A 14,429-nucleotide genomic window follows, 5' to 3' on the forward strand; every position below is an offset into this window, starting at 1 on the left:
TGCCCCCGCATTCAGAAGGCCCTGATGTGGTCCACGTGACTGGAGATGAAACTGCAGAAGGTCTTTTTGGGGTGGAATCTGACTCTGGCTTCCTGTTTGTGACCAGGCCCCTGGATCGTGAGGAGCAGGCCCAGTACAACCTTCAGGTACCAACCCCTGGCCAATTCCCATGGCCCTCAGGGAACTAGGAACACCTGTGTGCAGTATCTGACAAGAGCTTTGGGCTTACAGCTCTGACACATGCTAACTGTGCAACCCCAAACAAATCACTTGTTAACTTTTCTGAGCCTTGGTTTCCTTCATCTCTAAAATAAGGGTATTAGCATGTGCACCATGTTGGGAGAAAAGTGCTTTGTAAATCTCAAAATACTTAGAACAGTTCCTGGCTCACAGCAGATCCTTCAAGAATGCTCCTTGTTGATTTGTTGATTATGGATATGAGTTGTTATTACCGGGGGAGAGACGGCTCCTTGTCTGCTGGGGAGGTAGACCCCTCCACCCCCAGGTATCCTCCTGCTTGATAAAGAAAACATGGCACATCCTTCAGAGTACTAATTCGTTTCCCCTGGTTCCCACGGTGACCTCCCAGGTGACAATCACTGCTGAAGACGGGAGCCTCCTTTGGGGCCCACAGCCCTTGATAGTACAAGTGAAGGATGTGAATGACCATGTGCCTCAATTTACCAAAGCTGAATACACAGGGACCCTGAGCCAGGGTACCCATGCTGGTGAGTGACTGCAGGGTTTGGGGGTCAGAGGGTGGAAAGAATGGGCAACATTCATGTTCTAATGGCAATACATTCCATTGTTGAACAACTCTAGTTGTCATCAGTTCTCTTCTGGAGGTCTGTTACTTTGTCTAACCTCGGAGGAGAGCTCGGGAATCGAGTAATTGTAGAGGAAGCCTTGGGGGACATACAATTCATGATGCTTCGTTTTCCTCATCAATAAAAACATGGATAATGATTTTTGTACTACCTACCTCGAAACAGTGTTGTGAGGCAAGCTCTTTGTAAATTGTAAAGAAATCAAGGGAAACTAATCAATTATTAGTCATATTGTTCCTCCACTGAAGTTCTACCCTGATGATGTGGAAGTAACACTGTGTTCTCTTTCTTTAAAAAAAAATAATTTTTAAATAATAAAATAATAAAATTTTGTTTTTATATCTCCCTTTTCTTTTAATAGCCTTTCCTGGGGATGGTTTCCAAAAACCCTAGGAAGACTTACATATACAAAGTGAAGTGAACGAGGAGAACATTGTAGATAGTTAACAGCGATATTGTAATGATAATCAACTGTGAAAGACTTAACTATTCTGTTCAATACAGTGATGCATGACAGTGATAAAAAAAAATGCTATCCACCTCTAGAGAAAGAACCGGTGTAATCGAGTGCACATTGAAGCATATTTTTTTCTTTATTTTTCTTGGTTTGTTTGCTTTTTGCAATGTTGCCAATGTGGGAATGTTTTGCATGACTCCTTATGTATAATGGATATCATATTTCTTGCCTTCTCAATGGGTGGGGAAAGAGTTGAGGGCAGGAGAGAATTTGGAACTGAAAATTAAAATTAAAATTTTAATATAAAAAAATAACTCTTCCTCATCCCACTAGAGAACCATCCCTTATAACAAAGAATAGAAAAGAAAAAGGGAGAAAAGCCATTCAACAAAATTAAGCAATGTGTTTGTGAAGTCTGATAGTGTGCGTTGTGTTCCATTCCCATAGCCTCCCACCTCTTCAGAGAAGAGAGGAAGGTGCATTCTCATAGTTCTTCCAAGCCAGTCACGGTCAATTTAAATTAACAGAGCATACATTTGGAATTGCGGTTCTTTCCGTTTACATTGTTGGAGCCATTGTCTACGTTGTCTTCCTGATTCTGCTTACTTCACTTTGCATCTGTTCATAAGTCTTCTCATGTCTCCCTGCATATTAAGCTTCTGCTATAAGTATGGGTCTGACAATGGCTAGCGACAGTCTATTTTGCAGTGATCCAAAAATCTCAGGAATTCATGAAAACCATCTACCAAAGTGTAAAGGACTTAAAATCTTTACTAGTGTGATAATCGCTCCAACTGATGATATCACACACTGACTTTGAAATATTGATGATTATCAAAGTTGGGCCAATAAGCTGGGAAGGATGTGTGTGTTGGGGGTGAGTAAATAAAGTAGGATGGTGTGAATGGTCCTCATGGATAATCAGGACCATTATGATGATAGCTAGCATTTATATAGTTTTTTTAAGGTTTGCAAAAAACTTTGCAAATTTTGTTTCATTTGGTCCTTACAACAATCCCACGAGGTAGGTGCTGTTACTGCCCCCATTTTACAGATGATAAAACAGAGGCTGAAACAAATTAAATGGCTTGACTTAGGTCACACAGCTAGTAAGTGTCTGAGGCTGGATTTAAACTCAGTTCTTCCTGACTCCAAATCTATGCTGCTTCCTCTGGTCTATGGTATAATGGAAAGAACATTAGATTTGTAGTAAGTAGCCCTGGGTTTCAATTCTGACGCTTCTACTTACTAACTGTGTGACCTTAATCAAGTCACTTTCCCTATCTGAGTGTCACTTTCCTCTTCTATAAAATGAAGTGATTGAACTAGTTGATTTCAAATGCCCCCCCCCCTTTTTTTAGCTCTGAATAATATGATCCATTGTACCAGGGAGAAGTCGAATATGGAGGAATTTGGGATGAATGTTAAGAGAAAAGAAATCAGGAAGAAAATTGAAATGCTAAGGTCCTTCTGAGAGCAATCATTTCACCATTACCCAACTTCTCTCTCTCCTTCTCCTCTGGTCAGGCATACCCTTCCTCTACCTCAGTGCCACAGATAGGGATGAGCCAGGCACAGCCAACTCAGATCTACGTTACCACATCCTGAGTCAGACTCCAACTCAGCCCTCTCTGGACATGTTCCAACTGGATGCCAGGACAGGGGGCCTTGCCCTCACCGAGAAGGGTAAGTAAATCCCATGTCTCCTAACCACTCCTGGGGTCCAAGTGATCTCTATGTCCCTTAGTGAGATGAGGGTCTTGGAGGAGGATATCTAAAGATAAGAACCAAATTTCTGAACTTTATGGCTCTCAGGAAAGGAACCCCAAGTCTAAGGATAGTAGCAGTAGAGGGACCCCTTCCTAAATTTTGATCCTAGGTAACATAACTCCCCTTTGTCTCTTATCCTCCTTATAGTGAACTACAAGCAGCAATAATTTCTTAGACCAGTGATCCATACATTAAAAGTCATCAAGGCACAGATACTTTCCCAGGTGGCAATTCCATAAACAAGAAGAAGCTACTACTTGTGGGACACTCAACCTCCTTGAGCCTCATTTTTCCAATCTATAAAATGGGGGTTTGGACTAACTGGCCTCTGAGGACTGTTCCTACTCTAAATCTACTATCCTATAATGCTACAATCCTAGATTCCAGATTTGTACCATTCAGAAGACAAATCTCTCTGATATCCATGACCCTGGTGAAGTTTATTCTCTCCTTTAGGCCCCAAGTCCAACTCCTATCTTAGACCAAATAGCTTTCCTGACTGCTCTTATCTACACTCATACACTCAATCTACCCATTCATCCATCCATACATTCACCTACTCATCCTCACAGGCACCTATCTATCCATCTATTCATCCAACCACCTACCCATCTGCATTTATCCAAAGAGCTTAGAGCTCAGATAACTATTTTGTAATACCTCTGATTCCTCTATACCACAATTCCCACCCAATGAGATTGTACATTCTAATCTGTCCCGATACCAGGCTCTGGACAGAGGTTGTGAATTTCCGGTGGATTTGCCTCCATTCCTACCTACAGATAATGACATTCTTCCTCTGTACCTTGTAGGAAGCTCTGGGCTTGATCCTTCTGTGGTGAGCTATTACCAGTTGCTGGTGCAGGTAAAAGATCTTGGAGACCAGGACTCAGGCCACCAAACCATGGCCACTATGAACATTGCTGTGATGGAGAATACCTGGTTCCCTCATGACTCTATCCACCTGGCAGAAAATCTCCAGAATCTATGCCCCAATTCCTTTGCCCATGTAAGTAAGAGCATAACCCATGCAGAGACCAAGAAATGGTGACCCTGGAGTAATCACTTTAAAATTATTTATATGAATCCATATAAGAAGCGACAAGCACTTTTTGGGAGACATGGAACAGAGGAGTATTGAAATGAAAGTCAGGAGACCTGAGTTTTAGTCCAGGCTCTGCCACTTACCAATCCCAACGTCATCATCTACCAGAATAGCCTTGGGCTAACACAATAACAACAACAGTAACTAAAATGTCAATGTTTAAGATTTGCAAAGCTTATGACATATGCTAACTTATTTGACTCTCATAACCAGAGGTGCCAAACATGTAGCATTCCTGAGTAAAGCCAATGTCTTTGGAAAATATTTAACAAAATAAAAATGCAATAAAACACACATAACACTACATTTTAAAGCTAAGCCAATGTGTGACCCACACGGCTGGCCCAATTTTTATGTGAGTTTGACACCACTGCTCCTAATAACCATGAGAGGGGAGTGCTATAAGCATCCCCATTTTACAGATGAGGACACTAAGCCACAGAGAGTTTAAGAGATTTAACCACATAGTTAGTAAGCATCTGTCCCAAGCTCCCTGCACTTAACCACCCAGCTACAATCATTTCTTTCTGGTCTTCAGAGTCCTCATTTACAGAATGAGGAGATTGCGCTAGGTGGTCACTAATGGACTTCCCATTCTGGCGTCCTACCCTGCCATGAGTCTGTAGCTCTGTGGTGTGAGGGGTCTGTATTTCTGAGGGTATATATGGTTCCAGATTGCTATGAGCTGCCTTATGGTTCTATGAGTCTACGAGCCTACAGTTCCATGGGGCTGTAGTGACACAGCCCAAGAAGTCTATTGTTTTCTATGTCAATGGTAGTGCTATGATTCTGCAACTTGACTATTCTGCCCAATGGCTCTGTCAGTGGTTCTGTGACTCTCCGGTTCTTTGTTGTCTCTATGGGTCTAGAAGTGTGTGATCAGTTCAGCCATTATCTTTTTCATTACCCCCAAACATGCTGTCTTACACCCCTCAGTGGTCATGTACATACATTAAGGGTCTCAGACTTTGAGGAAAACATGATTTTTGTCCTCGGGGATTTTATAATCTCAATAAAGGGTCTTTACCTTACTTGGCTATATCCATTGGAGAGTCTTGAGTAGGAAGCAAGAAACCAGGTCTACCTCTGAGCTTCCCTGCCTATCCCTTAGCCCTGCTGGCTTCCTCAAGGTGAGAAAACTCAACACCATAGCTAGGGATTCACGCCCCACAGAGAGGAATGCCTTTCAGAAAGTCTTAGCTTCCAGACAAGAGTCCAGAGGAGCCTAACTAAGCTCTTTCCCCTCCCCCACACTGTCTCTGCTCCCTTAGCACCATTGGGGAATCCCCTGGAATGCCCTGGGCCAGTGGGAAACTTAAAATAGCCCACTAGGCCATATCACAGCCTGTAGGGGGGCCTAGGAAGGGGAGAAAAGAGAGCCCTCTGCTCTGCAGCCACACAGTTTGAGAGGTGAGTCACATAGCCCAAGAGATACCATGCCCTCTCCTTCTCCCATGCCCCCAAACTGCCCCTTCCCTCTGAACCACACCAGCAGTGACCCAGATGAAGGCCAGCTTAATTTAGTAGGGGGAAGGACATACACACTTACATAATCCCTACTGTATACCAGCCACTATGATAAGTACTTTACAGATATCTTCTCATTTGATGCTCATAACAACCCTGGGAGGTAACTGCTATTATAACCCCCATTTTACAGTTGAAGAAACTGAGGCAAAGAGAGGTTAAGTGACTTGTCCAGAGTCACCTAGCTGGTAAGTGTCAGAGGCTGGATTTGCACTCCGATTTTTCCACCTCCAGGATCAGTGTTGTGTCTAGTGGGCCACCTAGCTGCCTCAGATGGAAGCAGTCATTCTGGGATCCACCACAGGCCGCCTTATGTTCCCCCTTCCACTTACCCCCGTCCCAGATTTCCCATCCTCATTGGTAGGAGCTGGGACTTTGCCAAGGCCATGTACAATTGCCAGACAACTGCAGCCAGGGACCGTGGCAATCTGACAGGGGGAGAGAGTACTGGCAGGAGGCAGGAGATCTGGGTTTCCAGCCTTCCTAGCTCCATGGCCTTGGGTTTTCTCTTCCCTTTCCTGACCCCTAGTCCCTTTATCAATATCTGTAAAATGAGGGTGGAGGACAAGATGGAACCTAAGTCCCCCAGCAGCACCCACAGCTTTAGAAATGGAGAGGACTTTAAAGACCATCTTTGATTTTACAGATAGAGAAACTGAGGCCTTCAGTGGACAAGTAACATGGCCAAGGTCCTAAAAGTTAAGTAAATAGCAAAACTAAGGCTTGAATTCAGGTCGTTTGACTCCAAATTCATATTCTTTCCACTCCTCCACTGTCTCCATTTAATTTAATTAAACTGACAATTTTAAGGGTCTACTCTATGCAGAACACTGTTTAAGGAGCTGGGGGAGATACAAAGTTTAAACTGATACAAGTTCTCCCTTCATAGAACTTAAAGTCTTCTAGGGGTCAGATAACCATAACATTTAACATTAATATTATAGGATCTGTCCAACAGAGAGGTATAAAGTAAAGTTAGGTATGAGATCAAGTAGAAAAGCTGTTACCAACCAGGGGGATCAGGGAAGGCTTCCTGGAAGAGGCAGCATAGGCGCTAGGTTTTTAAGGATAGACAGGGTTTCAGGAAGCTCAGTGGCAACTTGGAACCAGGAAGACTCATCTTTCCAAGTTCAAATCCAGCCTCAGATACTTACTGGCTGTGTGACCCTGGACAAGTCACTTAACCCTATTTGTCTCAGTTTCCTCATCTATAAAATGAGCTGGAGAAGGAAATGGCAAATGACTTCAGTATCTTTGCCAAGAAATCCCCAAATAGGATCGTGAAGAATCGAACAAGACTGAACAACAAAGCTTCAGGGTTTTCGTGTCTGAGAGGGATAGCAAAAACCTTGCAAACCTAGGGGAAGCAGGTGAGAAGTCCAGTCGGTGTGAGGGCAAACCACAGTCTAGTCTGGCTGGATTCTAGGGTCCTTAGCAGGGAACAGTCTGAGATAAGACTAGAAGCCATAATAATGATCCAAGAGGCTGAACCAAGCCCAGGGAATTCTCTAAGATCAGTGGGAGGAGCTGGAGAAGTAGTCTCATAGGCACTAATGTCTCTGAAAACCCTGTTCTCCCCCTCCTCTGAAACAGGCATCCCCTGGCTGAATGACCACAAGCCTAACTAGTAAACCCATTGAGTGGCATAAAGTTCTATGATTCACCTGAGGTCACCCAGGGCCTTAGCTCATGGCAGAGTCAAGAATCAAACCCATATGTCCCAGCTACTTCCTCTCCAGGAAATAGGGTATGGAGAGTGTGATTAAGCTCCATTCCCTTTATCGGGTGTTGGTTTAGCTAACCCTCCAACCACTTCATTCCTTTCAAAAAAGGAAAGGTCTCTGGTCCAGGATTCTACATATTGGGGTAAATAGACTGGTCCCTGTTAGGCTCTTGGTGTAGGCCTCTATCCAGACTCCCTTTCCTGGCTTGTTCCCTCACCCTGTCTCCAACCTTCACCCTACCCAGGTGCACTGGAGTGGTGGGGGCGTGGAATATCACCTAGAGAGCCAGCCCCCAGGACCCTTTAAAGCAAATGCAGAAGGAAACATCTGTGTGACCCAGGAACTAGACCGGGAGATGCAAGATAAGGTGAAGATTCTGATGGTTGTTGGGGGGAAGTTGGAGTATAGATACAGACATAGACATAGATAGATGTGCATATGTATAAATAGGCGTGTGTATGTATGTATATGTACATATGTGTGTATATGTATATTTGTATGTGCTTTGAGGGGACTTGGGGACATTAGGGCTTGGCAGTAATATACTACTATATTGTGTAACCTTTGGCTATACGAATTTGATGAGCATCATTTTCACCATCAATCTCATGTTTTATTTTAAGAGGACTCAGGTAGGGGCGGCTAGGTAGCGCAGTGAATAGAGCACCAGCCCTGGAGTCAGGAGGACCTGAGTTCAAATCTGGCCTCAGACACTTAACACACACACACACACACACACACACACACACACACACGAAACTAGCCGTGTGACCTTGGGCAAGTCACTTAACCCCAATTGCCCTCCAAAAAAAAAAAGACTCAGGAGAGGGGAGGGTACATCAGAAGTGTTCATGAGCTATCAAAGAGCCAGATTCTCTTAGACTGGGGGAGCAGGGGACCATTCAGACCATGCTACTAGGAATCTCTCTTGGGGGCTAGGCTAGATGTAGTCTCAGGGCTTTCTTGTTTTCATGACTTCAGCTGAAGACATTTATCCATCTGTCTGTCTATCTATCTATCTATTATGTATATGTATACATATATGAAAGGAAGTGTATATTTTGTATATGTGTATATACTGTATATATGTGAAAGGAAGTGTGCCTATGTGTATGCACTCATACATATATACACACTTCCATATGTGTGAGTATATGTGTGTGGGGGGGTGTCTGTGTAAAAGGAAGATACAGAGGCTATCCCTGTGAAGGAGCATAGCTCTGTGTGTGTGTCTATGTATCTGTGTATGTATGTGATTATACACACACACATATGTGTGTTGTGTATATGCACATACACAGAGCTATGCATCATCACAAGCACAGCCTCTGCATTTTTCTTTCCCTGTCCTCACCTTATGATTTGCTCTCTACAGTACCTGCTCTCCGTGTGGGCCAGGAACATGGAGGGCCTGCCCTACAGTGACCCGCTGGTGCTAACAGTCCTTGTGACAGATGAGAATGACAACCCCCCTAACTGCCCTCCTGCTGACTCCCCCTCTGAAGTCCTGGAGCTCAGTCCCTCAGGTGAGTTGAAATTCTGGGATTGGTTTGGAAAAGAGGAGGAGGGGCAGATCCAGATTAGGCAAAATGTGCCCAAACTGCTCGTCCTAGGGGTACAATGCTGCACTGGACGTTAGAGAACCTGCAGCCCAGCCACTTAATCACTGTGTGACCTTGGACAAGTCATTTGACCAGTCCAGGCCTCAGTTTCATCAGCTATCTCCAAATATACTATAAGCAGTCACCATAAAACTGTGCTACTGGTTTAAAAAAATCAGAAGGTTGATCAATGGGATGTGCCCCATTGCATGCCTCAGAAGCAATCAAACATAGTAGCATGGTATTCTATAAACCCGAGGATGCCACATACTGGAGTCAGGACTCCCCTATTTGTTGAAAACTGCTGAGAAGGCCAGGATGACCTGGCAGAAATTAGGTGTGAGATCAACTCCTCACAAGTCACATAACACAATAAGCTCCAGACAGATACAGGATCTAAACATAAGAGGTCATATCATAAACAAATGAGAGGAGAAGGGAGAAGAAGGAAGATCATTTTCACAGCAATAAATAGGAAGAGAATTCTTAACTAAACAAGGGATAGAGATGATAGTGAAAGATAAAATGGGCAATTTCCATTACATAAAATTGAAAAGCCTTTGCAAAAGCAAAAGCCAAGCAGTTATATTTAAAAGATAAAGACTTTTAAAAGTCTTTGCAGCTAATTTCTCTGATAAGGATCTGATAGCCAAGATATATAGGGAATGCAAGCAAATATATAGGAATATATACATAAATATTTATATACATACAGTACAAATAAATAGCAATATTTCCTAATGAATTAAAGGTCAAAGAATAGGAACCGTTTGACTGTTTTCAAAAGAAGAAATGCAAGCTATCCAAAACCACGTTAAGGAAAAAAGGATGGGAGGAAAGGATGGGTGAGCAGGAAGGGGATGCCTCTGGCTTGGGTTCTGGGAAATGAAGAATGGGAATGGAGGGTGGCAAAGGACAGCCTATCCTTCTCCAGGTTCAGCCACACTGACTTGGAGTGGTTGAGCATAATCAGAGAGAGGGAATAGATGCTCTCCCAACCTTGCATTTATGCATCTGTGCAAGTGATGCATCCCTCTATTAAATTTGAGGGTGTAGACCATTTCCTTTGTATCTCCAAGTTCTAGCAAAGTACCTTGGACATAATAAGCGCTTAATAAATGTTTTCCCAATTGTATTATTTAATGGGGGCCCTTGCAGGGAATTGTGAGTGAAAATGGGAAAATGCTACTTACCAGATCCTTGTTTCTGGAATGTCCGGTAGCAGGTCATAGTAAAACCACAGTGAGGTTATAGTCAGATTGTGGCCAAACCAAGTGAATCATGGGCAGACCGTGGTTGAGCTATGATCTGGTTAGGATTCAGTCATAACCATCCCACAGCTGCACTACAGTCAGGCGAGGGTCATGTTATAGTCATACTGTGCACCCCTGGTGACAGCTGCCATTTTCATCATGTACAGGTATAGAGGTGACCAGGCTTCAGGCCACAGATGCTGATGACCCCACCTCTCCTAATGCCCATGTGGTTTACAAGCTACTGAGCCAGGAACCTGCTGGACCTGATGGGTCCTCCTTCACTGTGGACCATGACACAGGGGCAGTAATGGTACAGGATACCCCACTCAGGGCAGGAGAACTCTACAAGCTGCTGGTGCTTGCTGCTGACCTGGCTGGAGAAGAAGGCGGTAATTGTCTAGATACAGGGATGGGGAATCTGCAGCAGGTTCCCCACCCCTGGTCTAGAAGATCCCTGTCCAAAACAGAATTCATCATCTTTCCCCTCAAACCCTGCCCTCTAACTAATTTTCCTGTTACTACTGAGAACATGACTAGCTTCCCAATCACCAGCCTTGGTGTATTCCTTGACTTCTCCCCCTCATTCACCCTGCATATCCAGATCTTACCTCTCACCATGCCAAGACACATTCTTATCACATCTCACCTGCACTGTTGCAATAGACTTCCAAGTGTTTAAGTGACTTAAGGTCTCTCTCCCACCAATCCATCCTTCACTCAGCTGCCAAAGTGGTTTTCCTAAAGCCCAGATCTGACCATGACACCCCCCTGCTCAGTCTACTCCGATGGCTCCCTATCACCTCCAGGATCAAATAGAAAATGCTGTATTTGACTCGGAAAGCCCTTTATAACTTAGCCCCTTTCTTCCACCTTACTCCCTTCCACATACTGAACCATCCAACAACATTGTTTTTCTTGCTGTTCCTCTAGCAAGACACCCCACTCCCATCTCAATGCCTTTTCAAAGTGGCTTTCTCCATGCCTGGATTGCTTTTCCCTTTCATGTTCCCATCCTGTTTTTCTTCAAGACTCAGCTCAAATTCCATCTTGTGCAGGAGATCTTTCCTGGTCTTTCTTAGTGCTGGTGCCTTTCCTCTTGAGACCATCTCCCATTTATACTGCCTTTCCCTTGCATGTACACAGATATCTGTATGCTGTCTCTGCTCATTGACTGACTGATCTGGGCCACCCACTGGGATCTGACCCCCTTAGGTGGTTACAGGAAGGGTACTTCCCCCACCCAGACACTTCAGTCCAGTGGAATACAACCGTGTTTTGTCTGTCCTTTTGTCTGATGTCTCCTTCTTAGAAATAAGGGTCATCCTCCCCAGGCCCAGGAGGACCTCCAGGAAGACATGACCTGGACTTCCCCAAACACCCCCTTCTCCATGCTTCCTGGATTGGAGTGGGTGCAGAGGAGAGCAACTAGGGGATACAGTGAAAACAATGCTAGGCCTGGAGTCAGGAAGAACTGAGTTTGAATTCAGCCTCAGACCCTCATTGTATGGTATTGGAAAAGTCACTTAACTGTTATGTGCCTCATATTCTACATCTGTAAAATGGGAATATTAATAGCATCCACAGGATTGTTGTGAGGATCAAGTGAGACACCAACATTTGTAAAGTGCTTTATAACCTTAAAACACTATATAAATGCTAGTTATTATTAACCATTAGAGAAGGTGGGGCAAACAAAAGCATTTATTAAGCACCTACTGTGTGCTGGGAACTGTGCTAAGTGATTTGCAAATATTATCTCACTTGATCCTCACAACACCCCTAGGAAGTAGGCTAAGTGACTTGCCCAGGGTCATGCAGTTGGTAAGTGTCTGAGGCTGAATTTGAACTCAGGTCTTCCTAACTTTAGGGATAAGGGTCATCCTCCCTAGCCCCGGGAGGGCCCCCTGGAATATATGCCTATGAATATGGGCATGCTCTCTTCCTTGTTCCATCTAGATGCCTGTAGGTGAGGGTACCCCAAAGCCATGACATAGATGGATATTTAACCTAAAGGACAAAAGACTTAGGGGAGACACAGTATTTGAAAGACCTTCGAGTATCGAAGCACCCTCATTTGGGAGGATTAAGCTTGTTCTGCCCCTTCCCAGCATCCCCAGCCCTAAGGGGAGGATGAGGAGCCATGAAAGGCAGAAGTGGATTTAGGCTCTTCAGAGGGGCAAACTTCCTAAGGGGAAGGATGAATGGGGCTGCCTAAGGAGGCTGGAGGTCTTCAAGCAGAGATGCAGTGTTGATTTGGAGGATCTTGTAATGGGGACCCCTGCTCAGGCACGGGTGCAACAAGAGGTGTTTTCAGTAATTCTGTGACTTCCAGGCCTCAGCAGCACCTGTGAAGTTGACATCAAGGTCCTGGATGTGAATGACCATGCCCCTGAGTTCACAGCCTCTCAGGTAAAGGCAGATGCTGGCAATTGCCATCCCACACCCACGAGAGAGAGGGGTATAGCCAAGGGGGTGATGCAGGAGGAGTGGGTGAAAGGGGCTGGAGACCCAGAGGGAAAGATCAAATCCCCCACTATGGAGAAAACCTTGGAGTCAAGAAGACCCAAGTTGAAATCCACTTACTAGCTATGTCACCATGGGCAAGTCACTTAAGCCGGTTTGCCTCAGTTTCCTCAACTGTAAAGTGAAGATAATAACAGCACCTCCATCCCAGGGTTTTCTGAGGGTCAAATGCATAACACAGTACCTGGAACCAGTAAGTACTTAATAAATGCTGCTTTCCTCTCCTTTCTTCCATTGTGCTAAATCCCCTTCATCCTGGGGTGGATGAGAAGATTTATAGCTGGAAAGGAGCTTAGAGATGATCTAATCAAACACCTTCATTTAACAAGATGAGGAAACTGAGGTCCAGAGATGAGAAATGACTTTTCCTATCACAGTGAACAGCAGAGCAGAGATTCGAACCCAGGGCCTCCGATACCAGGTCAGGTGCTCTTTCCATTGTATCCCATTGCTTATCTCTTGTTCTCAGTATGGACCAGTCAGCCTTCCCGAAGACACAGTGCCAGGGACCCGAGTAGCCACAGTCATGGCCACAGACGCTGACCTGGACCCAGAGTACACCCTTATTGACTTCTCCATTGTGGAAGGAGACCCCAGTGGGACCTTTGTCCTAGACTCAAACCCACAGAACGGCCACGCGGACATTCGACTTCAGAAGGTGAGTGGCCTGGGGAGGGATACTCCATGATCAGAGCTCTTGGAGCTTCTCTCCCAGGGCAGCTATATTCCCTGTCCCTGGAACTGAGAGATCTGGGGTGGGAGCCACAAGAAGAACTTTCCTCCTCAAGACCTAGGTCAGAACCCATTCCAGGAATTCAGGAATGGACAGTCGGGAGTGGATGGGGGTAGGGTGGGAAGGCAGGGAAGGACAAACTCCCAGGGCTTGGCAGAGGGATCATAGGTCACTCATATGGGAGCTGTACTCTGTCCCAAGAATGGGTTATCCCCCCTACCAGGAATGCTCTCCCCCCTCATCTCCACCTCCCATCTTCCCTGGCTTCCCTTGAGGCCCAGCTTAAATCTCACCTCCTGCAGGAAGGCTTTCTTGGTCCATTCCACTACCACCCCTACCCCTGGCTACTAATACCTTCCCCTTTCAGAATGCCTTCCATTTATGCTAAGTTGTTAAGTGTGGTCTCCCTAACTAGACTGTGAGATCCTGTGAGGACTTAAGCCAGTACCTACCACAGAGTAAGTGCTTAACCAATGCTTGTTGACTGACTAAATGACTGACTGTGGTCAAATCAGAAATCCAAGTCAGACAAAGCATGAAAGAATTGAAGATCTAGTTATTCTGTGTGTGTGTGTGTGTGTGTGTGTGTGTACACAGGATAGCATGTGTGCAACAGGTACATGAGTGTGGAATTCACATCACAAATATATCTATATACTCATGTGATATATACTACTAATAATACTATATACTCATGAGATATATACTACTACTAATAATGCTATATACTCATGTGATATATACTACTACTAATAATAATACTATATCTTCATATGATATATACTACTAATAATACTATGTATACATGTGATAAATAATATGTACTCATGTGATATATACTAATAATACTACATACACGTGTGATATATACTAATAATATTACTATGTACGCATGTGATATATACT

General features: G+C 44.4%; 1 protein-coding gene across 1 annotated transcript in view; it reads left to right on the forward strand.

Moving 5' to 3' along the window:
- CDH16 (cadherin 16) overlaps positions 1 to 14,429 on the forward strand; it is a 42,541-nt gene that overhangs the window by 8,878 nt on the left and 19,234 nt on the right. Inside the window, exons 4-12 of the mRNA XM_069085820.1 lie at positions 1 to 146; positions 590 to 728; positions 2,812 to 2,970; positions 3,867 to 4,063; positions 7,655 to 7,777; positions 8,786 to 8,936; positions 10,432 to 10,656; positions 12,600 to 12,676; positions 13,260 to 13,448. The exon at positions 1 to 146 is cut by the window's left edge and continues 1 nt beyond it. Coding sequence (XP_068941921.1) covers positions 1 to 146; positions 590 to 728; positions 2,812 to 2,970; positions 3,867 to 4,063; positions 7,655 to 7,777; positions 8,786 to 8,936; positions 10,432 to 10,656; positions 12,600 to 12,676; positions 13,260 to 13,448 — 1,406 coding nt within the window. The remainder of the gene's footprint in view (positions 147 to 589; positions 729 to 2,811; positions 2,971 to 3,866; positions 4,064 to 7,654; positions 7,778 to 8,785; positions 8,937 to 10,431; positions 10,657 to 12,599; positions 12,677 to 13,259; positions 13,449 to 14,429) is intronic.

The sequence above is a fragment of the Petaurus breviceps genome, unplaced genomic scaffold (assembly GCF_028583685.1).
Source record: "Petaurus breviceps papuanus isolate PSGF00001 unplaced genomic scaffold, PetGlider_PUasm1.0 176, whole genome shotgun sequence".
Classification (NCBI taxonomy): domain Eukaryota; kingdom Metazoa; phylum Chordata; class Mammalia; order Diprotodontia; family Petauridae; genus Petaurus; species Petaurus breviceps.